The 27051-nt window shown below is 34.5% G+C and overlaps 2 protein-coding genes across 3 annotated transcripts; one reads left to right on the top strand and one right to left on the bottom strand.

The window, feature by feature from the left end:
* Positions 1 to 9174: 9174 nt before the first annotated feature.
* Positions 9175 to 13888, top strand: LOC111410898 (casein kinase II subunit beta-1-like). 2 transcript variants are annotated; one of them, XM_023041493.1, is made up of 5 exons: positions 9175 to 9594; positions 10929 to 11147; positions 12488 to 12597; positions 12686 to 12851; positions 13466 to 13888. In XM_023041493.1, exons 1-5 carry the CDS (start codon positions 9369 to 9371, stop codon positions 13594 to 13596), a joined length of 852 nt encoding a protein of 283 aa, XP_022897261.1. In that variant the 5' UTR covers positions 9175 to 9368; the 3' UTR covers positions 13597 to 13888. The 2 variants fall into 2 exon arrangements, with proteins under 2 accessions (XP_022897261.1, XP_022897262.1); XM_023041494.1 differs by lacking the exon at positions 13466 to 13888 and adding an exon at positions 13323 to 13459.
* Positions 13889 to 16447: 2559 nt separating this feature from the next.
* On the bottom strand, positions 16448 to 18405 carry LOC111410896 (60S ribosomal protein L37a). The gene is made up of 5 exons (XM_023041492.1): positions 18304 to 18405; positions 17727 to 17766; positions 17031 to 17119; positions 16848 to 16930; positions 16448 to 16749 (listed from the first exon to the last, which is right to left on the bottom strand). Exons 1-5 carry the CDS (start codon positions 18304 to 18306, stop codon positions 16686 to 16688), a joined length of 279 nt encoding a protein of 92 aa, XP_022897260.1. The 5' UTR covers positions 18307 to 18405; the 3' UTR covers positions 16448 to 16685.
* Positions 18406 to 27051: the final 8646 nt, after the last annotated feature.

The following is a 27051-nucleotide window of genomic DNA, read 5'->3' as shown; positions in this document are numbered from 1 at the left end:
GAAGTTTTTCCCGAGGCACATCATGGGTATTGCATGTACCATATACAAGGTAATTTGAAGACTAGGTATCGGGGCACAGGCATCGTTTCATTGTTCAGGAGAGCAGCCAAAGCTTACAGTGTTGAAGAGTGTAATAAGTTCATGCTCGAGATAGGAAGTAAATCATTACCAGCGTTGGAGTATCTGATGAAGATGGGGATCGAACATTGGGCGCGGTCATACTTTTCAGGATGTCTATACAACATGATGACGTCGAATAATGTGGAGTCTCTCAATGCATTGTTTAAGAAGGATCGAGAGTTACCAATTCTCGCAATGATTGAGAACATTCGTAACAAACTACAACAGTGGTTTCATGACCGACATGCGGCATCACAGAGTTACACTAGCGTGTTGACCCCAGCTCAAGAAGAGAAACTGTTTAAGGCGGCAGAGGTTGCGAGGAAGTTGAATGTGGAAGCACTAGATGAGTTTAGCTTCTCCGTGCAATGTGCACGTAATACGACATATATGGTGGACTTGACTGATAACACATGCACTTGTACGAGATTTCAGTTGGAGAGTTTTTCATATGAGCATGCAATTGCGATGGCCATGTATCGAGGCTTTGCTGCGAGAACGTTATGCTCTTTGTATTATACGACTGAGTGTTGGAGAACAGCATATGCCAAGACTATATTTCCTCTGCCGAATGAAGTCGAGTGGGAAGTTCCCGAACACATTCTCCCATTTCATAATTTGTTACCACCAGCAGTTGAACCGCGTGGTCCTGGACGTCCAAGTACATCTAAAATACCATCTACCGGAGAGTTTCCTTGACCGCGTAGGTGTGGCCGGTGCAGAGCCGTAGGGCATACTCGGCAATTTTGTACCAGTCAAATTCCCCTAAATGACGACTAGACAGGTACATGAAATGAATAATATTTCCTTTTACTTTACACTGTTCAATATTTTTTATTTATAAATCTTCCATATTCAATATTTATTCTCTATAAATGGTATTTATAATGATTCATATGAAAAAAATAGTTCCATACTCGGCATACGGGTAAAATAATAAAAAATAATTAAATTTTCAATTTGAATGTTATATACATTGAACACAAATTTACAATTATTTTATAATTACAAAAATAATTAAATTTTCAATTTGAATGTTATATACATTGAACATAAATTTATAATTATTTCATAATTACAAAAATAATTAAATTTACAATTGAAATGTTATATACATTGAACATAAATTTACAATTATTTTATAATTACAAAAATAAATAAATTTACAATTGAAATGTTACATATATATAAATGAAATTTATGGGTCAGCATTAAATTCGAACAAATCACATGCTAGCTTCTTTCTCCAGTTCTGTATCCACGACTGGTTGATTCCATCAACCTTATATCCTATATTTAAAAATTCAATGTACTTAATGGCAAATATGTCGCAGTCGCTGCTGCAATTGAACAAGAATGAACCAGTTCAGTACTGTATAAATAAAAACTAAATCTAAAAGATGAAAACAACAAAGTTCAAACACTTACCTTACGGACTGTCGCGCTGTCGTCGTGTTCCGAACGATCTGCAATCTGTCCTGTACATTTATCCCCGCTCGTCTGGCCATCATAGGAACAATTACAGCCACGGACTTCAGGTTTTGCTCCATCTGGCCTTGTGTCAAACATGAATGATCTGGGTCGTACACATATATAGTCGAGTCAGCAAAAACGATCTCCAGCGTAACATAGTGTTTATTGATGCACGCTGGAATGTACATAGGTGTACAACCCTCCCATAATTTTCCCCCGACACTCGGTGACAGTCCTATCATCCACTCGAGCATATATTCTGGCACCGTGTACTCGTTACCCATAAGTTCGAGCGACTGATACTCTATGGTAACGGCACCCAGGAACTCGGTGTTTAATATGACTCGACCATGGACATCAAATGATTTTTCTGAGACCGTCCTTTGTCCTATCGTGCGGCTAACTCTGTAAAAAAGAGGAAAATGTTAAAATAAGCGTAGACGAGTTAGCGTACAGTGCTTTATTAAAATTATACAATACTTACCCGGGGATAATTATCCTCCACTCTGTCTCGAACGCTTTCCAATTGGTATTGTCCACCTCTCTGAATAAGTTCGGGTACGTCCCATCAATGAACGTCCTCCTCTTGGCCTCAGCGGTGAAGGGGAAACAACATACTGTGACGGCACTCTCAACCTCTTGCCGACCACCTGCTCCGTCTCATCAACAGCATGTCTCTTACCCTCAATCACGCCAAGCGTCCTCTCGACCTCCGGGGCCACCTCCTCCGCCCCTCCATCGGGGCCTCCCCCTCCATCGCCACCACCTCCGCCCCTCCCGTAGGGGCCTCCCCCTCCGTTGCCACCTCCTCCACTCCTCCCGTCGGGGCCACCCCCTCTGTAGTCCCCTCTCCCATCCCCATCGAGGCCACCCCCTCCATAGACAACCACAATGACTCCAATGTCTCATCACGCCAAAAATGTGGGTGACCCCCCTCTCCATCACCATCACCATCTCTGTCACCCTCTCAATCATGATCTCCGCCATCCCCTCTGTCCCCCCATCGTCTGCCGGCTAAATCTCCTCTAAGCGCCGCTACTGTATCCTGAAGGTTCACGACGGAAGACTGTAGTATTCCAACATCATGGGATAGATCGTCAACCCTCCCCGTCAACTCTCGTCCCATATCGTCGACCCTCCCTGTTAGATAGTCAACCCTCCCTGCCAGATTGTCGAACCTCCCTGTCAACTCTCGTCCCAGATCATCGACCCTCTCCGTCAAATCTCGTCGTAGCGCGCCGACCTCCTCCGCTATAAATCCAGTCAAACAGGCATACAAATCATCACTGTGCCCTGGAGACACACGGGGGAGGTGTCTGGACGGAGGTGATGCCAATGGCGGGGGCGATGGCCCCGGCGGAGGTGATGCCACTAGTGGCGATGATGCCCTCGACGGAGGTGATGTCAATGGCGGGACGACACTCTCGGCGGAGGTGATGCCAATGGTGGCGGCGATGCCCTTGGCGGAGGTGATCGTCGATCAGCTGGACCGCCCTCCTACATAAATAAAATGAAAAATTATTCAATAAATTTATACGTCGATGATATTCAATAAATTATATTTCATTCACATACCCAATCTCGGTCCAAGCTCGGATCAGGCATCTCCTCGTCTGGGGTGTGCGGAACGCCTAAATCCCGCACAAGACCCCGAGCCTCCTCTTCCATCGATGGCGTCAACTCAAGTATGACTTCAAGCTGATATATTGACATTTCAATATTTAACGATCATGTAAACAAAATTTTAAACTATGTATAATATAAATTACAAATGCATAATACTTACCTGAGGATCGTCGAGGAGGGCCGATAATTGCTTCCCGGTGGGACATCCCTCCGCTCGCGATGATCTCCCCTAAATCCCGCACAAGACCCCGAGCCTCCTCTTCCATCGATGGCGTCAACTCAAGTATGACTTCAAGCTGACATATTGACATTTCAACTACTTAACGATCATGTAAACAAAATTTTAAACTACGTATAATATAAATTACAAATGCATAATACTTACCTGAGGATCGTCGAGGAGGGCCGATAATTGCTTCCCGGTGGGACATTCCTCCGCTCGCGATGATCTCCAATGATGCATCCGAGGGCAGCGTCTCCCCTAGCTGTGCAAAGCGGGCCCCCAGTACAGGAACTGTCTCATACACCCAAATCTGCAACACATACACTTATTAAGTATCAATGTAATACATTAAAACTTTAACTTTGATTATATTAAACATTTACTTGCACTGCTAACGGCAATCCATATGTATCGTATTTACGCATCGACTCCCTGGGCCTCGAGTGCGATCTGGTGAACACATGTACGGTGTCTTCGTAGCATCTTTGGCCCCACGGATAGTTGTTGAACGCATCGATGTCGTCAACAACAATCTCCAATGATGCATCCGAGGGCAGCGTGTCTCCCCTCGCTACGCAAGGCGGGCCCCCAGTACAGGAACTGTCTCATACACCCAAATCTGTAACACATACACTTATTAAACATCAATGTAATACACTAAAACTCTAACTTTGATTATATTAAACATTTACCTGCACCGCTAACGGCAATCCATATGTATCGTATTTACGCATCGACCCCCTGGGCCTCGAGTGCGATCTGGTGAACACATGTACGGTGTCTTCGTAGCATCTTCGGCCCCACGGATAGTTGTTGAACGCATCGATGTCGTCAACAACTTGCAAATGAAAAATGTCGATGGCAGTCTTCTTGTGATGACACCTCATCACATTCTCGAGGATGTAGACCAGCCCAAGCTTCAATCTATCTAGCATATGGTCGCACCACCTGATCGCGACCATCAAGTCGGGTAGAAGCACCGACCCATGTCCCTGAAAGTACGTCTCGTACAGCCTATTGCTTCTATCCATGGCTGCATCATCGCCCGTAATCCTCAGTCCAATGATCAATGTAAACTCAAACATCGAGAAACTGACGACCTTGCCCCCGAGGTCGAACTGGAGGGAATCGCCGTCGACTGGCCTCAGAAGCCGACATAGAGTGCATCAATAATCTGTCCTAAGTACTGCACCTCTCGCAACTGGTACAGTGGCCACACGAAAGACTGTCGTAGCATATCTCCGTGCTGATCATCGAGCAGCTCCAACACAGCAGTAAAACTCTCAAAGCTACTGTTTCAACTAGCTTTCCCCGACATCCGTCTCAACTCTGCATCTAAATGATACTCCATCCTGCAAAAATTCAAATGTTATAGCATTGAACAAGAGATAACAAAAGAAAGCATAATCTCACAAAATCAAGAGAACTGAACTCTAACTACCATACAATCACAAATATTACATTTGAAAAATATATTTACAAAAAAAACAAATCAAATTAAATGTATTGTCAAAAAAATTAAAGAATATAAATATTATTTAAATAAATTGAAAAAAAATCAAAGATTTTCATAAAAGAACAATAAAAGGAACAAAATAAATTGTTAATTTTGAACAATATTATGTTTTCAATTATTAAATTATATAAAAAAGGAAATTATAAAAATTAAATAATTAACTAAAATAATTATTATTAGGAAAATATATTTACAAACAAAAAATTTCAAATTAAATACATTTTTAAAAAATGTAAAGACTATTTATATTATTTAAATAAATTTGAAAAAATAAATTTGAAAAAATAAATTAAAGATTATTTCATAAAAAAAAAGGAACAACACAAAATTGTTAATTTTAGAATATTTCAATTATTAAATTATATAAAAGACAAATATAAAAATTAAATAAATAATTACTTTACATTTTTTCAAAAAATGTAAAGTCCATTTATATTATTTAAATAAATTTGAAAAAATAAATTAAAGATTATTTCATAAAAAAAAAGAATCAACATTGTTAATTTTACAATATTTCAATTATTAAATTATATAAAAGATAAATATAAAAATTAAATAAACAATTACTTTACCTTTTTTTAAAATGTAAAGACTATTCATATTGTTTAAATAAATTTGAAAAAATAAATTAAAGATTATTTCATAAAAAAAAAAAAAAGAATAAACATTGTTAATTTTACAATATTTCCATTATTAAATTATATAAAAGATAAATATAAAAATTAAATAAATAATTACTTTACCTTTTTTTAAAATGTAAAGACTATTCATATTATTTAAATAAATTTGAAAAAATAAATTAAAGATAATTTCATAAAAAAAAAAATCAACATTGTCAATTTTACAATATTTCAATTATTATATTATATTGACAATGATAAAAAATTAAATAAATAAATAACAAAATTACTATTTAATCAAATAAAAAATTTAATTAATTACAAAAATTATAAAAAAATTTAAAATTAAATATATACAGTCTGGGCAGTTAACGGTCGGCCCAGACTAACCTAGACTGTTAACAGTCGGTTTACCCGACTGTTAACAGTCGGGTAAGCCGATTGTTAACCGACCGTGGCCGGAAATCGCCATTCCCGACCACTGAGCTCCAGAAAAAGCTAAAAATTCACATTTTTCACACTCCCACATGCCCACAATCTAACTACTCATGCCTATGAATCTAATTAAACCGAAATTAGTAAGGAAAATGCTATAAACTTGCACATGAACCGCATTAACTGGAGAAAAGTGATGAAAACAAACCGATTATTTCATTTCCGGTGTAGATTATGGTGGTTGCCGGTGGTGTCGGTGTCGGTCGGTCGGTAAGATATTTTCAAACAGTGTGAAGGGTAAAATGGCATTTTACTGTGAAGTTTCTTTTTTAACTTTGTTTTCTTTTTAATTCATTTAATGGGTCAAAGGCCGATGTCAAATTTTGCTACAGTGGAAGAGCCATTTTCGTGTATTTCCTCCAACAATATGACTATACTGAAGACCGGCTAAAGTAATTAAAAGTAATTAACTTCTGAGTGTACTTATATTGTCACAAGAAAGTACCAGATGAGAATGAAGGCACCAGAAGGCCCAAAAAATATTGCGAAGTACCTAAGTCCATCATATGAAAGGAACCCAAAGTTGGAAAATCAGTCCAGCGTTGATCCCTGTGATACTAATACATCTACAAACACTAAAAGCAATAGAGAAGAATCATATTGACTCTCGACAAAGGAGAAGCTTAGAAGCGTAGAGCGAAATTTATCAAACCAAACACATGGAGCTTATTTTCGAACTATTGAATTTGGATCTTAATTATCGGACTGAGACCTTAAATTCATTTTTCATTAATTTAATCGGATTCGACATTCGCGACACATCAAAGTTAATTGGAAATAGTAAACATGAATGATTATACACGCCACGTTGCACACTGAAAATTACGATTTTGAAGGTCAGGAGCGAAAAGGGGATGTGCGATTTTTCCAATGTTTTTCTTATTTCAAATTTTATTAGTCTTCTCATTTCTTAATTCGGTTGCTCTAACAATTCTGCAAAATGTCTATTCGTGGATCATCTACAAAGAGGCATGTTTGACAAGATAAAAACAGAGAAGATTAGTTGTATGTAAACTAGATTTTATACTGTTATTAAAGTTTTTACCAAAAAAAATAATAATAATAATAATAATAATAAATTAGAACGGTAAAAGGGATTTTTCGTAAGCAAATTTTACAATGGGTGCTCGATTTGAAAAATAAAACTATCAAGATTTTATGTAGATCTAAATTTATATTCATTGATCATGGTAAACTCTCTCTTATTTGACAATCGTTAAAATTTTAATGCATTTTTCTCTTTATTCTTTTCAACCATTTTTCTCTTTATTTTTTTCAACCACACATCTTCATTAAAATAATATTATACATAAATAAATAAAAATTTCATTCTTTTTTAACCATGCATGCTCCCAAAAAATACTATTCTATAATATATTTAACCAAAATTTCTCTTTATAATGGGCTCAAACAAATTTGTAATCTTTCACAATTTTACCATTGCTCGACTGATAAAAAATGTCGCCTACATCCTGATTAATTTATATAACAAGTTAAGAAAAGACTCGACCACAAAATAATTTCTATATAAAATAATTGACAATTATTTCAACTAAATAATATATTCCGTGTTCAAAGTGCTCAAGGGAAAGAACAGTGGCATTGGATTCTTTAAAATTACTCTAGATATTCAAATCGTATCAGATTCTCTACTTTTTTTCACTTTTTTTCTAATGTCTCCTTCAAAAGAATAATGTAATTTAGCCCTCGTTTGGCCTCCCTTTAATTTTTATTATATTACATTTTTCTCACTCTTATTTTCAATCACACAATTTTCTATAAAATAATATTACACGTAAATCGAAAACTTTTTCTTTTTTTTTTCAATCACTCATTTAAAAAAAAATACTAGTCCACTCATTTTCAACTCTACAAAATGGGGGCTAAACGAGGGTTTAATTAGCGATTGCAATAGTTATCCTATGTGATAATTTGTCATTTGGGATATTAATTTTCCATTATTTTGGTGTCTCAAATAACAAGTTGTCAATATGATAATTACTACAATCGTTGATTATAAATATTATAATTATAAATAGGGATGGAATATTGTGACAGGGGCCGTGACAGGACGTCGATTTGCACACCCTGACTAGAATTATTCTAATAAAGATAACTATCACGAGTCCATGGTGCACTCGACGAATATATTCTATAATTTTCACATGTCAACTGGGACCCAAAAAATAATTCATTCTATTTCGTATACCCGTTTTACAATAATAAAGAAAAAAAAAAGAATTCGGATTTTTTTGTGATTATCTCACAAAACAAGAATATAAGCAAATATCTTAAAGAAACAAACAAGAACATTATGAGGTGGGACATGGCACACACGTGAACTTAATAATGTATAATTCATATACAAATAAAGGAAAATCACAAAAATTGAATTTCTTTATATTCTAAGAAAATTTGATTAATTTTCGTAAAATAGTACGAAATTCCAAATTATAGGCATTTTTGCTCTCGTTCATTGTCTATCTTACTTTCGTATAAATGAACGAATATTTGAGAAATAATACCAAAATTAGATAATACATCATAATATAAGTATGGACGACGTGATTTCAAAAAATAAAATAAAATAAAATTACATCCATCAAATATTTACAAAATCTAATATAAAGGTGAATGAAAATAGAAATTGCAATTTATGTTAGAACAAATATAGTATATTCGGCAAGTTAAGATAAATGAATATCGAATGCTCCAGAAGATTTTGACTTTTAAGTCAAATCAACAAAAATATATATTTTTTTAAAATAGAATAAAAATTAAAAAATAAATATGTATTTATATATAAAATTATTTTATTGCAAGAATGCGTGATTAAGCCCTTATTTGATAGTAATTTTTTACCCTCAAAAAATTAAATTTTTTATCGTTATTTTATTATTTCAACAGTTATTTTTTACTTTTTTATTAATAGGGATGACTTACTATTAAAAAAAATCAATTTTTATAATCAATACCAAACTAACCCTAAAAATGGATACAAGAAAAATGAAGCTAAAGAGTGGCTTAAAAAACTTCTTGACTTCAATGAAATGAAAGCTCAAAAAAAATAAAAAATAAAATAAATAAAAATAAATAAATAAATAAAATTCCACTTTAAGTGAGCCCTCTTTCATTTCATGTAATCGGAAGAAACCCTAGTTCTTTCCGTCTCTCTGCAAATCCTGGCTTTGTTTGGTTGTTCGATCCTTCAGAGAAAATCCAGAAATCCCATACATAGTGGTTTGATTCGTCCACATACAAATATTAGGAAGTAGTGATATTAATTTAGATAAATATGTATAGAGATCGAGTGGGAGGGGGATCATCGAAGGGAGGTGAGATGCTGGATCGGAAGCGAATCAACGATGCGTTGGACAAGCACTTGGAGAAGTCTTCACCTTCCACCTCCAGGAACAAGCCCTCGGCAGTCGCTGTACCCTCCGCCGCTGGGAAACATCTCGATCAGCGTGACACTCGCTCCTCGTCCACCCTTGCCATCAACAAGAACAAGTTATCTAACAGTATGTGATTTTTTTTTATTATTGGATTTTGTTATAATTGGATTTTGTGGTTAAATTTTGGAATTTCTATTGACCTTTTGGAGTGAAAAAGCTAGATTATTGTTCTGATTGGAAGATTGATAATGGATTTATGTTTTTCGTTGGAATCTTGAAAAAGTTTTCATTTAATTTTCGAGAAGGATTTATTTGTTAAAGTCAAGAATCCTTTTGAAAAACCAATTTCATCCTATGGATACTTCAAATTTTACTTATTTTAGTAAAAAGTGTCCTGTTGCATGATGTTCTCTAGATCCTGAGCTGAAAGAAAATTGATTTAGAGTTTTGTGGGAGTTTAGGGTTGAAGTGAATTTGGAATTTAAGGAAGTATTTTAATCTATTTGCAAGTTCTTTTTGCTTTTTTGTTTTTGATTATAGCTCAGTCTGTTTTGAAATTTTGTGGAAAATAGTTGAGAATATGGAAGTCTGTAGTTAAAATAGTTTACGAATATGACGGTGTGAATTAAACAATTGTTTGCTCACAAATGAATGGAAGGTTGTCTAAATGCCAAGTCATATCAGCAATGTTATTGTTGGGGTTTCATACCTGGACGGACTCAGGATTGGATCTAAGACTGGGGTACAATATTTCAAATTGGGCTACTACACGAAAAAAATAATAATAAAAAAATTTACACATAAAAATCTGGTTTTTTTACCAAAATACCTTAAAAAAAGGTTCTTGGGCCTGAGTGGGGAGGGGGACTTCAGCCCAGCCTAGTCCCCCCAAATCCGTCCTTGGCTTCATAGGTTTACCATCTGTGAGTAAGTAAAATGAAATAATATGACGGTGTGAATTAAACTTTTGTTTACTCACAAATGAATGGAAGGTTGTCTATATGCCAAGTCATATCAGCAATGTTGTTGATGGGGTTTCATATGTTTATTGTATTTGCTTCACTAAAATAAATGAATGATGCTATAATTCTTTGGGTTTGCCAGAATATGCGTAAATAATTATGTTTGTAGATAGACATTAGCCCCTGTTTAAGCCCCATTTTGGTAAGCAAATGTATTATGGGATAGTGATTTTTTTTGAGAATATGCGGCTAAAAAGGAGAAGTTTTCGATTTACATGTAAGATTATCTTATGGGAAAACGTGTGGTTGAAAATAAGTTTTGAAAAAATGAGTTTTTGAGAAAATGGGGGCCAAACATAGGCTTGGTAATTTATATTGCAATATTGATGGTTCTGACTGTGTATGCATGTATGTTGGAGTGGTGAATAACATGGATGTCTGCATATGTTTTGAGCAAGGGAAATCTGATTGTAATGCTGACGTTAACCTCTTTTCCAGATGAATCTGAAACAGATAGTGAAGAATCTGATGTTAGTGGTTCAGACGGGGATGATACATCCTGGATTTCATGGTTTTGCAACTTGCGGGGAAATGAGTTATTTTGCGAAGTTGACGATGAATATATTCAAGATGATTTCAACCTCTGTGGGTTGAGCAGTCAAGTTCCATATTTTGATTATGCACTTGACCTTATTCTGGATGTTGAATCCTCCCATGGTAAGCTTTTTAGCATGTTTAGACATTTTTCTGGCTGCTTAAAGGAAAATTCTTGGGTTGATTTTGCTTTTGCAGCTGTAGTTCTTTTTTGACACCATTTAACTTGGCTGCAGCTCTAAGTTTCATAATTTTGCTATTTAAAATAAAAAAGCTCTTACTTTTTGCCAACTTACGTAATTAATCAAAAAACAGTTCGATCCGACTATAAAATCTGTAAAACCAAAAACACAGTGTCTCTTCACACATACGAAGGGAATGGATGAAATTCGAGGTAGATGAACTTTTCAAATTTGGTTAGCAAGCGATTTTGTAATTAGAGGGAACAAGTTGATGACTAATTTAATTGTTGTATAATAATGCTGTAGAAATGAGTTTGGCTGATTTTATCATGTTTTTATTCAGTGTACATGTTAGCGTCTGTTTCCTTTTTTTCTTTTGGTGGTGTGGGATGAGGAGATTAAACGACAAAGCTGTTAGGTACTCTTTAAGTTACAAGATGGTTGGTTTCTATTGTAATTAATAAAGGCTTTTTTGGAGATTGGACCATTGGCCCCAAGTAAAAATGAAAAATAAAAAATAGGTATATCCTTTTAAGCAATATAGTTGTACTTTTACCAGAAGCATTATCTTTCAATGGTTTTTCCTCAGTTGCTTAATTATGGTCTTAATTAAATTTGGAAGATGGGGAAAGATAACTAATCTGAGACTTAGTTCAATATGATATCTAGGAGATTGCTTGTAATTTTCGAAAAGATTTACACTCTCTTTTCATGATCATACATTTTTCAGGTTCTGCATGAAGCTTTGGTGTAATCTTATTAATGGTGAATGTGTTGTAATCATAATGATGTTGTATGCTATAGGAGAAGGGGAAAGGGGGAGCATAAGAGGAGAAAGGAGGGAAAAAGAGAGAATAATATAGGGGGAGAATATCAAGTTTATTTCATCATCTGAGTTGTTTGAATTGGATCATATAAGACCCTCTATATAGGGTTTCAAAAGATCCTATTCTAAGCTGTAATACCATATAAAATCAAATCCCAAGCTGGCCCATAATTTTTTTCTGGCTGTGGAGTTAACCAATGCGAACAGTCAGTACAACTACAGGTTGCAATAATTTCAGGCTTTATTTGCTGTCACTAATTCTAGGCGCTTTATGGCATTGCCTGATTTATTAACGAAGGGTTCTATTGCACACATGATATTATTTCCATTCCCAATTCTTTTCTTCTTTACTAGAATTTTATATGTTAGTTGTCGTTGACCTATCTACATCTCCCACTTTTAATCCCAAGTTTTATGATTTTGGAGATAATGTTTTCTCTATTATGGTCACATAGGCGACATGTTTACCGAGGAACAGAATGAACTGATTGAATCAGCTGCAGAGATGCTGTATGGCCTTATTCACGTTCGATATATTTTGACGAGCAAGGGAATGGCTGCAATGGTAACATTAGAAGCGTATTAATTTTTTCAGTGGCCTTCTTGTTTTTTTCAGTTATCTCATTTAACTTCTTGAGATGGAACTGCTACAGTTAGAGAAATATAAAAATTACGATTTTGGAAGATGCCCAAGGGTATACTGCTCTGGACAGCCTTGCCTTCCAGTTGGACAATCAGACATTCCACGTTCAAGTACTGTGAAGTTGTTCTGTCCCAAGTGCGAAGATATTTACTACCCTCGATCCAAGTACCAAGGCAGTATCCTTGTATCATAATTGCATTTCTAGACTTTTATCTTCTGTTTCTTTTGCTGCCTTGTTTGATAGGGAGCATTAATGCTATGCGCATGGATACAAACTAACATGCACACAAAATGTATGCACCACCCCCATCTAAGGACTTATGAGCTAGAAGGGAAACAAGTTTTAAATACTTATTTTTTGAGGGGTGGGAAAAAATTGATGCTTGACAAAGGCAAAACACCATCTGTGATTCTTTTTAAATTAGCATCATGACTCGACTGGTACTCAATCACTCCATACTTGACTGAATATATAACTCTATTTCTATCCAACATTTGTCGCTCGCCTTTTGACCTTTCATTGTGCCGACCTGAGTCATTTTAAGTTCTGTACTATTTTAGCCATTCTCATTAGCCTGATTTTTGCAAGTTTCTCTTTCTCATTGAGTATTGCACTTTCCTTATTCCTAACATTGTATCTTGTAAAGATTGCTTGTGGAATGCTATATTTCTGGAATGTTGATTGACAAAAAAATTGGTATATTTCTTAGATGATGCACTAAGCCACGACAGGTATGGATCAATTTGTCAGTAAATTACACTTTTGAATGCTTTCCTTGATTCCCTTAAGATATTGATGGAGCTTATTTCGGAACCACATTCCCTCATCTCTTCTTGATGACTTACGGACACCTCAAGCAACAAAAACCGACACAGAGCTATGTCCCACGAGTATTTGGCTTCAAGATTCACAAGCCTTGATGAAGTTTCCAATCGCACCATGTCCTCTCAATTTTTCTGCCTGTAACTGGTTCTCCTTAGGCTTTCACGATGTTGTAACTAGCCAGGAAAAGAACGACAGCTATTCATTTGTCGAAATTGATGAAAAGGTGATTCTGGTTTGTCTTTCAGGCAAATTTGTCGTTAAAAATTTCTCTGAAATCAACAGAGCATATGTAAGTTTTGTTACTGTTTGAAATGTTACTCTATTTCGCGTGTGCATAATTATTGGCCAGCATTATATATGAATATTAAGATTCTATCATTTAAAATAGATTGTTTGTTCTTTTCCAATTATCCTATTATATTAATAATAAATGTGATGGTACAAATTAACATTTAGTCAATTTAAATAATGGAAATAAATAAATTTAAAGTGTTTGAAAGCAAGCTTTTGGAGAGTCGTGTTAAAGATGCTATTTTAAAGTCTTATTAGCTTCCCTACCTGCAGGTATCAATGCTTCAATACCATTTCTTGACAAACCTCTTATACTTACGGGTGGAATTGTGTCATAATTCGAAATGGTATATGGGAGTCAAATGAAAAGTTTGGGAATTGTTTGATCCTTATGTTCTCTAGACTTATATGTTAGTTTACAAAATGTAAATATTCCATTCGAAAATATTCTTGATGAATATATAGAATTTGAACAAGCGATTGTTGATATTCGCTTAGGAACTTCCACTTTGAATTTAAAGTGTGTTTGAAAACAATGTTTGAGCCCTACTTTTTTTTTATAGTGAAAATGAGTTTTGTTATTTTCATTTTTTGAAGAACGTGTTATTACAAAGTAAGGAAAAGTCTTGTTACGTGCAGAATTATTTTATTGAAAGAATGCATGGTTAAAATTGACTTTGTAAAATAATAAGCTTCTGAAAAATAGGGAATTGATCCACTCAGATGGACTCTAAAACGAGTCATTTGAGAATAAAAAAAATAATTTGAGAAGTATTTGAAAATATCAAAAACCAAACTCTAATAAATTTAGAAAAAGCTGTATGTTTATAATACTTAGGCGTCTGGTAACAGTTTGAAGATAATCATACAGCTACATAACAAACAACACAATAAAATCGTTTATAAGAAAAACGATTGAATTTTAATCATTGCTTATTTTTCTTTTGTTTATTTTCATTTTTTGGTTACTTTTTTTCAGTTTATCGCATTTTTATAAGCACATTTTTTATTGGTCTGTCGTCAATTAACAACAATAAGATGCTATGTCAACGACCGTTTCCACGTCAATGAGTCCGTCAAATTTTCTGAAGTTGTGTTTTTGAGTGAGGGATTAGGTAATGATTCGATAAGTTCAGTGACCATTTGAAAAAACTTTTAAAGTTTAATGACCAATGTGATAATGATATGATAAGTTTGATGATCGTTTGAATAAAATTTAAATTTAATGGCCAATGGAAAATATTGTGCAAAATTCAATACATTTAGATTTGTACCTGCATGTTGCAGGAGATTGTCAATTTACACATTATTCCACCAAAAACTCAATTATTGACTATATCTTGCAAAACTTGAGGTGCAAGATGAAATCAATAGAGATGAAGGGATTTTTCAGTTTAGGTATTCGATTTAGAAAAGGACAATGTTATTTAGCACCACCGATGGTACAACATTAGTCTAGGTAGCACTAAGGTTTTGTTTGATTACATTCATTTTCAATAAAAATATCAATTTTTCACCCTTATAGTTTAAATGTTTGATTGTTATTTTTTCCACTGAAAATATTTTCCAACTTTTGAAAATATATTTAATTTTTCTTGTTTTTAAGGAAAATATTTTCTTTGAGGAGAGTAGATTTTTATTTTCTTCAATAAAAGTAAAATATTTTCTTTTCTAGACAATATTCTTCATGCCAATCAAACACACTCTAAGTGTTATTAAATGAAATGTACAATTAATGTTGGAAGATAAAAACAGAAAGTGAGATGAATTCAGGTGATATTGTGGAATTTAGGGTGAACTGTAAAATTAAGATTTGGATTATACTTAAACTACCACTTTTCTTGGTTAGTTGAATCAAACGAAGATGTGATTTGATTTGATTATGTTTTCAAAAGATTTGAACAAAACAGAACCAATGATTTTTCTTATTTTTATTTATTTTTGTAATGGAACTTTTGATAACATATGTAATAAAAGAACCAAACCAAAATCAAATTTTAATTTATAAATACAAATTGAATTCACAAACGGATTATATACAAATCCCATGTACACTTTTACTTCAAAGCCGGCTGATATTGGCCACAAAGAAAGGCTGTAGTTGACAAAATTGGTAGGAATGACAACGGGACGGGACATACCTGTAGAGGCAAGTTTTTTGGGCCTCATTCGGGGCGAGGGCCCGTTCAGATGGATTTTTTTTTGCCATCACTGAAAATTGACGTTGGTTTTTGGTTGATGGAAAAGGAGAAAATTAGAAGAACAAGGGATTGAATTTGAAGCTTGGGGATAATATTAATGATTCTAAACCTTAAGGCTTTAGTTAAATTAGATATTTTGTTGTGTAATTTGTATTAAAAAAAAAAAAATTGGCTCCATTTAAATTTTTTTTTTTTTTTATTAAGGTTCGATTCTCAATTCTGGAGCCGAAATCAAAATTCGCTGGTTCCTATTCTTTTTTCCACCACTAAACAAAAACTCACAAGGATACCGAGTGTAAATCAAACTCAAAGGCATAATTTTCGAGGTCGTGTGATGGAAAATTCAATCTTGAATACTTGCTACAGCCATTGCAACTCTGCAGAAAATCTAGTGGAGCCTATTGTAACGTAATTCAACAATGACAGTGAAGCACTCAGGAGAAAAAAAAAAAAATACAACTAACGGGCAAAAACCAATTTTATAAATACCTCCAGCATTACAAAATACTCGGAAGAATCAAATTTTAAGGGCAAACATGCAAAGACCATGTAGCTTTGTGGAGTTTTACGATTTAAAAAAAAAAAAAAATACAGAAATTTGCCACTACTAAGAATCCAAGTCTAAACTTATTGAATTGAAACTTTAAAGTTGAATACGACAACAAGTAATGCCGCAGCAAAATTCAGTACGCTTAACTCTCGGTCTGCTCCCTCAGCCTCCGGATGGTGCTCCTAACAGTCACAGCACTAGCAGTGCTGTCAAAAAAAGAAAGAAAGAAAAAGAAAACACATGTAACGCTTTTTTGATATGCTTTTAACTATGCACATGGAGCAAAACAAAGATACGTATTTACTTCAACGTGTAAGCACCGCCAGCTTTGACTTTGCCACAATCCTTGCAGCCCCAAATTCCCACGGCCTTCCTCTTTACGGCATACTGCAGCAAAATAGAAAAAAAATGAGGTAGCATTCGAGAACACACTGACGGCAACAACAAATACTAGATAAACACAAAGAGATGAAAAGTTGAATCATACCTTCCCACAGAACTCACAGAAATACTTGCTGTGCTGACTAACTTCCATCTTCTTAATCTGCTTCCTCAAACTAGCACCATAACGGGTGCCTGAAATGTTACAAAATGCAATTTAGAAAATAAAAATATAAAATACTACCTCCATCCCATAAAGATAGGCTTGGTTTCCTTTTGTATCTATCCCAAATTATAGGCCACTTTCCCTACTGAAATTATAGATATTTTTTAATTTTCTAATTTGACACTATTTAATGTATCTTGTTATCAACGAATATAAACTAATTCTATTTAAACCATTATGTACTATAGGGGTATATTAGGAAAAATGTAAAAATAGTTATATTTACAACAATATTAATTATATTTTCTTAATCTATGCGAAAATAGAAACGAGCCTATATCTATGGGACGGAGGTAGTAAACAGCAAGCTAGAGAGCTACTACTCACGTCACCCAAATGCAGAAAAGTGTGAACTACTGTTGGAATATAAAAATTCTGAACTACAAGCTCATAAAGTGGAACATCACTTGTTTGACAAAAAATTGTCATGTAGGTGAATTAGTGCAAACAGAGATCACCTTTACCTTTCAAATCCCCTAGCTATCTTTCCTTTCAATTATGCCATATTCACACGAACAGGATGGCAGAGAGAAAAGGAGCATGTAAATACAAAGTAATGAACACATTAGCACATACCGTATTTCCCTACAATGCCGACCTTCTTGGTTCTTTTGGCCTGCACAGATAAAAAATTGCTGTAAAAATCAAATGATATAGAACTTTCAATATAGTTGGGTGTACGTACATCAATGCTAAAGCAGCTGACTAGATTGAACATCACATGGTTCAGGAAAAAAACATAAAAGGCCAAAAAAATGAACCACAACTGGAATAATTTTCCTTGATAAATTAATTCCTCTCAAAACGAAGGAAATGAAAAACAAGTTCATATTTAAATCCTCTCCAAAGTTTTCATTTTTCCAGGATTACAATTATAGTCATGAAGTAATATATATCAAGTTCTTTTCTTATTTATTTCTCATTAATTCAAACTCTCATAATTAAACAAACATGAGCACCGAATTACACAACATTTCTTGAAATATATATCCAGGTTAACATTAATCTCAAGATACGCATTCCCAATAATAAACGTGTAAAAGAAATCTAAACATAATAAAATCTACTGCCTCGAAACAGATTCATAATCAATAATCAAAGTAATTTATATCCTAGAAATGCGTATCTGATATAAAGATATGAGGCGAATTACCATCGGAAAAGAGGAAGAGAGTACGCAGATGAAAGAGCGTCCCGCAAAAAACCCTAATTCAGCACTGCGGAAGGCTGAATGGATAGATAATTGGTATTTATATAGTTGGGCAGACTCCTTGTACTAGCCTTAAAATGGTTTAACCAGGGGATTAATTTTGTTATGGCCCAAACTCTTTATTGGGCCTTTAGCAATTAGGTTAGCCCTGCCCTTGGAGGAATTTTCTAAAAGGCCCTTTTCAAATGTTAAGCTGAAAAAATGATAATTCATTGCCATTTATTTTTGTACAAAATAGGAGTAAAATGTTTGAATACTTAGAGTGTGTTTGATTACATTTATTTTTCATGAAAAATATCAATTTTCCATTCAAATTCCTACTTGGAGTGTTTGATTGCTATTTTTTTCTATGGAAAACATTTTCCAACTTTTGAAAATATGTCTAATTTTCCTTGTTTTTAAGGAAAATATTTTCTTTGAGTAGAGGTGGTTTTTATTTTTCACAAAAAATGAAAAATATTTTCTTTTCTATGTGATATTTTCCATGTCAATCAAACACACTCTTAGTGAACTTTGTTTACTGTCATGTTATAACCATTGAACTTTATTTTTACCATGAATGGTCACTCAACTTACTAAAAATCCACTCCATCCATCACTATGCACACACCCATTTCATATGCATCCCATGTGGCTAGACGAACTCCAACGTGGCGAGAGATGGCGTGACAATGTTGCCATGTGAAGAGTTGTTACATGGAAAACACGATTTCACCGTAAAATTGAAAACCCACCTTCAAATCAACGAGCCCTAATCTCCCAAAACCATATTAATTCCCTCCCAAACCTCAAAAAAATCTAGAAATCAATTTGAGAAAATTTCTTCCCTTGAACTCCGCAACATCAACTAAGGATGAAATCAATGACAAAAATCTGTGAAGCCCAACCACATCTGAAGGGGTGTCAATTCGTACACATGGATAGAGCAGACGGCGATATATCATTCAACATGTTTGATTTACAATGATTTTACCTCAAATCATATATAAAACATGAAACCATCTAACTCGTATTTCAAATTACGAGTAAGTCACAAAAAAGGTTTATAAACTGCAATGATGGTATACGTGGTTGAGGAACAAAAATCAGTAAGTGTGTGGAATGTAGTTGGCTGCCTTTCTCACTAAGTTAGAATAATAATGTTTATTTATTCGTCAATTTCCATTGTAAGAAAAATGTTAGTGTTAACAAATAAATCAATGCAATAAAATTAGGTAAATTTGCTAATTAATAAAGTATTTGATGTAGACGTTTGAATCTATATTATCTCCTTGTTAGTTGATTGCTATTCTTAGAGAAGAAGCAGCAGTATTCCATTGGCTTATTGAAATGTGGGTTTGCACTGTTATTAACAATATTGAGTTTTTTAAATGTATAATTGGTTTATTGAGTTTATGATTTACACAATCTCATGTCAAATTTCATATCTTATACATTTAATAAATCATTCCATTATTTTCATTTGTTGATAGATTATGAGGAAGGCCCTAATTTCGTTCATTACGAGGTCGACATGGTTCTGAGGAAGATGATTTGTTGTACAACCACAATGTAACAGATGGAATTGAAGTTGGATCGAAAATTAATGAAGCGGGAAATAAAAGAATAGTGATGCTTATAGGAGATGTGGGTGACGATGATTTGGAATGTCCATCATCTGAGGAGTTATTATTGGATTGTTCATTGGACGAAGAGGTTGGTTATCGCTTTCTAGAATTTTTAGCTGAGATAGATACACAAAATCCACAGTTTGAGATCAGACAACTCTTTCGGTCAATGCAAGAGTTTCAAAATGCAGTGAGAGCATATGGTACTCTAAATGGTTATAATGTGAAGTTGAAATGTTAACGATAGATAGCGAGCTCAAGGAGTTTGCAAATTGGGGTGCAATTGGAGGATGTGGGCCTCAAAGACAATGGCGGGTGTAGGAACGGAGGCAAGTTAGAGCAGTTGTTGACCATTGACAGTCAACAATCGTAATAACGATATCATTTATTAATTAATTAATTAATATTAAAAATTCTCTAATCTATATGTAAATATACTAAAACGTACAAATCATATACATATAAAATATAATTCAATACAACCCAAAATAATAATTAAAAAAAAAGCACATAATATTATTTATCACACAAATTCACTAATTTAACATTTAAATGATAACAACATTTCACAACCATGTAAAACCCAAGCTCCAATTGCATATGATGCTAACCATAGCTAGTCAACTAGTTCAATTGCAATTAATCTAATTTTCTAAACTAAAAAAATCAAATTATTGGTAAAATCAATCTCTTTACAGACCCTAAAGTGCAAAAGGTACAATTTTTATTTTATTTTTTTTATCATTTAAGAAATAATAAGGTGAAACATGTTAGTTTCACAAATACCTCTTAAAATACCACCAACATTCCATAAACAAGGCAATCAAAGATAAATCATTATTGAATCGCCAACAATAGGAAAATACAAAAAAACCTAAAAAAATCAATAATCTTTATTAATCAACTAACCTGATGATCAGGAACTTGGCAAAGGGTATTCACATCCTTCACAATGAAAATCAACACAAGCATAAATTTGTCAATAACATATTTTTTCATGAAAAAAAATTATACCAAGAAATAAGAGAAAAAAACAAAAGAAATTACCAATTACCAACCTGGAAGCAAAGGGGAAAAGTATTGGTGACAAGGTGTGCATTGGGTGGTAAAATCTCCCGGTATTTTGACACTATTTTGGAAAAACTCTGAAAAGTTACACCAAATTCTTTAATGAAAGGTAAAAACTGAAAGAAAAAGTGGTGGAAGAGTCCGGGGGTATGGAATTTATTAGTTATACAGGGTAAGAGTAGCTTAACATTGGTGTTGTATCATAGTTTGATGATAATGCAAAGTCGAGTCAGGTTGTGTCAGGACATCACTGGTGGCATCATCATAATGCCACTCGTGATGTGTTCCAACGATGTCCTCTCATGTGGCAGCATTTTTTGACAACAATCTTCGTGTGTGGGGAAGCAAATTGAAAGAGAAGAAAAGGGCAGCAAGGCTCGTGGTGTGTGGTGTGCAAAGAGTTGCTACAGATAGAGATGCTGACTTTCGAAAGGAGTTTGGTTTATCTTTTATTAATGGGCCGCATTTTAAAAAAAAAAAGCCCATTCTTTCCCATTTTTATAAAACAAAAAGGCTCATTCTCAAACAAAAGAAAATTAGCCCATACAAAAGAAATTGGCCCAACCATAACTTCATCTTTCCCAATTCACTACCCAGCGGAGAGAGCAGATGACAGAACAAGTGCTGGCCGCTGTAAATTCCAGCGAAACCCACACACATGATCACGCCACCTCATCAGGTGCTAGTTCCACCGTTGCTTGAAGATGAGTACAACGGAGAAAGTGCAAGTGAAATCACATACGCCCGACATACATGCACACATAGCAAATCCAACAGACATTTCAACTACATATTCTTAACAAATAGATACATTGAATAGTTCAAGGTAGATCCTGATTAGACTATAAAGTTAATTTTGGCGACCATGAATGATGATTTGAAGAGGGAGATGAATAGAAATATGGCAAACAAGAATCGACAATATGCTAAGGAATTGTTGATTGGAACAATTGAAGAACAGTTTAGGCTATTGAGAAGATATGTTACAGGGATACTTTGAACGAATTCAGGATCAATTGTGATGATAGCCCGGCATGAGCAAGTTTTCCAAGGTATCTACGTATGCTTTAGTGCTTGTAGAGCCAGTTTTAAGCTTGGATATAGAAAATTGGTCGGTGTTGTGCCATTTGCGTGGTTGTTTTGGGGAAATTATGTTAGTCGTAGTGGGACATGATGATAATGACTGTATTTAACCCCGTCATATATCCTATTGTACAGAAGGAGAACGCATAGACGTGGAGATGGTTCATGAGTTACCTCCAAGAGAACATTGAAATTAGCAATGGTAAGGAGTGGATATTGATGACTGACAGGTAAAAGAGTCTTCAAGTTGTGAGGAGTTATTTCAGGAGGCAGAACATTGCTTCTGTATATGACATATGTATACAAACTGCTTCAACGCCAGATATAAAAGCAAAATTCAAAAGGATTTTGTTTGGCATGCCGCAAAGTCAACAACTATTGTCGAATACAAACTTTGGATGGAAAAAAATTTTGTAAAGTAAATGAAGGTGCATATAGGTGGCTGATAAAGAGACACTCTTAGGAGTGGAGTCGATCACACTTTTCAATCCATTGGAAGTGCAACATTTTATTAAACAACGAGTGTGAAGTTCTTAACTAAAATGTTGCTTGACAATATAGAGAAACTGATTCTAAATATGTTGACTTCAGTGCAAATGATATTCATGACATGGATTCAGAAGAGACGAGAAAAGATGAGGCAATGCCAATGTCGTTTATGCAAAAGTATTACAAAAAAACTACACAAGATCTTCGAGATGTCAAGAGAATGCACGTTGCACTTCTCGAGGGCCCAAGATGACTGGTTGACTACAATTATAGGACAGCGTACATGTGCATGCAAGAAATGGGAGCTCACGGGTCTACCATGTGTGCATGCTATGGCTGTGATATGAGATTGTTGGAATCAGTCAAAGGATTTTATTGATAATTATTACACAATTGAGACGTACATGAATTGTTACAATAATATCTTGAATTCAATCAATGGTAGAATGTTGTAGCCTGAAGTGGATGCGTTGAGAATCATCAAGCTGATATGGACTGTACCACAATGGGGAAAGAAACAAAAAAGGATGAAAACAGGCAAAAGAAATGATAGTGCATTGTCAGAAAAAGTTATACGTCAAGAAAAAAGGACAGGTGAAAATGACGTGCTCGATATATGGTTTAAAGGGACACAATGTACAATATCACTCAAGCAACAACGCTCGAGTTTAGGTATATAATTTTCTCGTTCCATAAACATATAAGTGCGTTACAATTTTTTACGAAAAAATGTGCTTGTGCATAATGGTCTTATAATGCTAACCTATTTTACTTCCAACAAGAATGGTTCGAAGCTGAGTTACTACCTGTAGAATCAAATAGCAATGTAGTGGTCAACGAGCATGTGAGTAAATATCAAGTTATTTTTTACCTCATTTAGTACATTTGCTATTTCTAATAAAGCATGGTTTGATGTGTTTGTGTGTATTCTAAGGTAAAATAGTGTCGTCAAAAGATAAGGGATCGAACGTCGACCTAAAAAGCATTTGAAAGATAGCCCATGAGCTTCATGTCAACCCCCATGGTTCATAGACACACACGCGCGCACACACACCCCCCAGCAGGCTAAGATCAAGCCCAGCAACGAATGGATTAGCAGATTCTGAATAAAGGGAATTTCTGCCTTTTTTGTGATGGACGGAATGTGGTGTGAATGTTTGGATGGTTGATGATTGTGTAAGGTAGCTTTTTATGGTTTTTGTCTGGATGAAGGAATTATTTTGTGTTGGATAACCATGTAAATTGACTATGATTTTGTATGGATAGTTATGATAATGTTTTGGTAGCTTTTGAGTTGGAATGTGATGTGAATGTTTGGGAGGTTGTATATGGTCAGATTTGATGTTTTTGTCTAGATGAAGGAATTATTTTGTGTTGGATAGCCATGTAAACTTTTTGTCTTATAATGTAATTATAGCCTTCATCTTGCAATCAAGTTTCCACTCGTTTTCAATTAAATAAACCAAATAAGAGTAAAATGTATCAAGTACTACCCATTTATAAATGCTAAAACTTTTACAACAAACTTAAAAATTGGAAGATTAACTTAAAAATGCTAAAAGTCTACGAGAGAAGAAACAGATTGGACGATTAACTTATCAATTGAAAAACAGCAAATGTCTTACAACATACTAAATTTTAGTCTGTCAAATAGTTAGAACAAATTCAATCAACTATTCCATTTCCTTTCCTGTTATCCTCCATAACTTAATTTTCCTTGCGCATGGTTATGTTGATGGATATCTCGATATCTTTTTCTTCTATTATTTGAGCACATGTCCTGAACATACGCGATAGGTCTTGACATGAATATTTAGCTTTACAATTACACAAACAAACAAAACTCGATTCACAAGACACTGTTCATCATCCTTCCACTTGAAATGACCACGATCTTTAGTACAACATAAGAATAACTTTCCTATGTTTCAGGTATTTTTCTCTAACTCCATGCATTTCTCGAAGCTTTTGCCGCATTTTGGATAGAATTTCTTTGTTGGGCAGTCCCACAAGTACTGCCCAGGCTTCCTACAACTATGCTAGATGCCCTTGTTCTTCCCTACCAAAACGCTTTATAAAGAGGAAAGACGTACACTGTAATTAGAATCCAAACATGCAACATATATAATCGGAAGCAATAATTTGATGTGAACATTTGATAACATTTCTTAGTCATCTCAGCATCGAACATAATTAAATTTTTCTTCATCCATGAACATTAAAAAATGGCTTCCTTTGATTGGACATGATTACTGTATTTTTCATCAAAACAAATGTCAAAAATATTAGGATAAAAAATGTTTCTCCATATTCTCCAAAATGATAAACATGGAAATTGTTTCCTATATATTAGTTCTCTTGGCTTTGACGATTTTGAATTCAAATATCCATACAATACTTACAGCATAAATTATGGTGCATAAATATCTTCTTCCACATTTATCTAATCAATCAAGCAATTCAAACAGAAATTACCCTCTTCGGTGCTTGAATCTTGAGTTGAGTTTTAGACACTGACTTTTATCGTTGATTTTCTCCTTTGCTGATGTTGCGGAGTTGAAGAGAAGCAATTTTCCCAAATTGATTTCTAGGGTTTGGGAGGAAATTAATATGATTTTGGGCAATTAGGGCTTGTCGATTTGAAGAAGGTGGTTTTCAATTTTATGATGAAATCGTGTTTTTCATGTAACAACTCTTCATGTGGCAACGTTATCACATTGTCTCTTGCTACGTCGGAGTCTGTCTAAGCATATGGGATGCATATGAAACGGGTGTATGCATAGTGATGGATGGAGTGGATTTTTAATATGTTGAATGACCACTCATGGTAAAAACAAAGTTCAGTGGCTATAACATGACAGTAATCAAAGTTCAGTGAGTGCTCAAACTTTTTACCCTACAAAATAGAGTTCTTTTTATTTATTCTATTTATTTTTTAGTATAGTATTCCAACGAAAAAAGTTATTTATTCTCAAATTAGACGAGTTAGAATCAACTAAACCCTCAATTAGACTAACTTTAGGGTTGTTAAACGGACTAAGCTAGGTCGCTTGATTGATCTACCATGCAAGTTGACTCCCACTTGCTTGTGATGCCATGAATCATCTAAGTTGCCCACCCTCTATATTTGGAGCCCTATAATACAAATCGTGTCAAAATTGACCTCTCTACATTGTCGCAAACGACAATGACCCTAAAAGAGTGACAAGCCATTAGTGGCCTACTGGTAGCATCATATTTAATTGATGGTGAGGCATCTGATACCTTGTGCATTATTTTATATTTATGCAAACCTCTTTAGAAGATTTGGGAATCGGGATTTTTAGATGTCATTTTTCGTTTTTTTTTCTTTTTTTTGGTTCTAACCAAAGTAGAATACATGTAAAGGATGTCGAGTCATCAACACACAAAAGGTAACGAAAGAAAATTTATAGAAAATTAACTCAAGATTACCTAGAACAAAGTCCAAGCTTGAAACAAGCACTTTTGGGCATTAAAAAATTTGCCCGAAAGAGGAAGAGATCTTTTACTAAAAACAATTACAAAAGTGAAAAATGTAGGGCAACAATTTGCCTTCATAAGTAAATATGTGACACTCCCACGATTTGAAGGTCCAATTTGAACCATCCAAAAGTGAAGTAACTCGTCCCTTTGAGCGTTAGTGGACAAAGATGGGAAGTTAAAATTCATAGCCTAGATTCACCCATTGCCTCACATGCACGTCATGCATGTCCCAGTTGGTGGTTGTAATGATGACTTTAGCATTTCGTGCAACGTAACACCATAAACATTGCTTTGGGCTCTATATCTCCCTGTACGATTTTTCCCCCGTCTCTAGAGAATTTCCATATATCTAGGCTAGTTCACCCATTTGGAAACTTACCTCAAGTCACAATCCTAATATTAATGATATAGTACTAGTGTAAGACTTGCTGGGCTATTATTTTTATAATTGGACAATAGAGCCATGTAATAAAGGCCTCATCCCAAGCAAAGCTCATTGAAAGAGATCACGACGCCCACCACACGATCGACTTTTGACAAAAACAAAGATATCTAATAAAGCCTATACACTTCAACAACTTTATAGTTTTTAAGCCAAAATACATGACCGTTAAGTCCTACATCTAACATGAATATTAGAGTCGGACTTGAAGGATTATTGTTACATCTCAAATGTGTGTACAGGTCATGCAAGTACCACTTGCAAAAGAATTCTACATAGGCTAACAATGCTAACTATGTGTCAATCCCATTCACTCTCCATGCTCTTTGCCTAATTGGAATGGTGCAAGCTGGCCTAGGAGCTTTGATCTCGACAATACAACATCATCCCTATTGGGGTTCTACTTTGTTTTCATTTTGCATGGTTTATATTCAGGAATATTTTTGAATTTTGTCTATTGAATTGTGTCAACTTATTTTGGAATGAGTTCGAAATGAT

The sequence above is a fragment of the Olea europaea genome, chromosome 15 (genome assembly GCF_002742605.1).
Source record: "Olea europaea var. sylvestris chromosome 15, O_europaea_v1, whole genome shotgun sequence".
Classification (NCBI taxonomy): Eukaryota; Viridiplantae; Streptophyta; class Magnoliopsida; order Lamiales; family Oleaceae; genus Olea; species Olea europaea.
The sequence above is the reverse complement of the archived record's forward strand: the minus strand, read 5'-3'. Positions and strand labels throughout refer to the sequence as shown.

What these genes read in the sequence shown, in the direction of transcription:
- LOC111410898 (XM_023041493.1), top strand. Translation starts at nt 9,369, where the DNA reads ATGTATAGAGATCGAGTGGGAGGGGGATCATCGAAGGGAGGTGAGATG. An exon ending in CAAGAACAAGTTATCTAACA is followed by an intron (nt 9,595 to 10,928) that starts GTATGTGATTTT and finishes CCTCTTTTCCAG; the next exon opens with ATGAATCTGAAACAGATAGT. An exon ending in GCAAGGGAATGGCTGCAATG is followed by an intron (nt 12,598 to 12,685) that starts GTAACATTAGAA and finishes GAACTGCTACAG; the next exon opens with TTAGAGAAATATAAAAATTA.
- LOC111410896 (XM_023041492.1), bottom strand. An exon ending in TCTGTGAGTTCTGTGGGAAG is followed by an intron (nt 16,931 to 17,030) that starts GTATGATTCAAC and finishes ATTTTGCTGCAG; the next exon opens with TATGCCGTAAAGAGGAAGGC. An exon ending in GGCGGTGCTTACACGTTGAA is followed by an intron (nt 16,750 to 16,847) that starts GTAAATACGTAT and finishes TTTTTTTGACAG; the next exon opens with CACTGCTAGTGCTGTGACTG.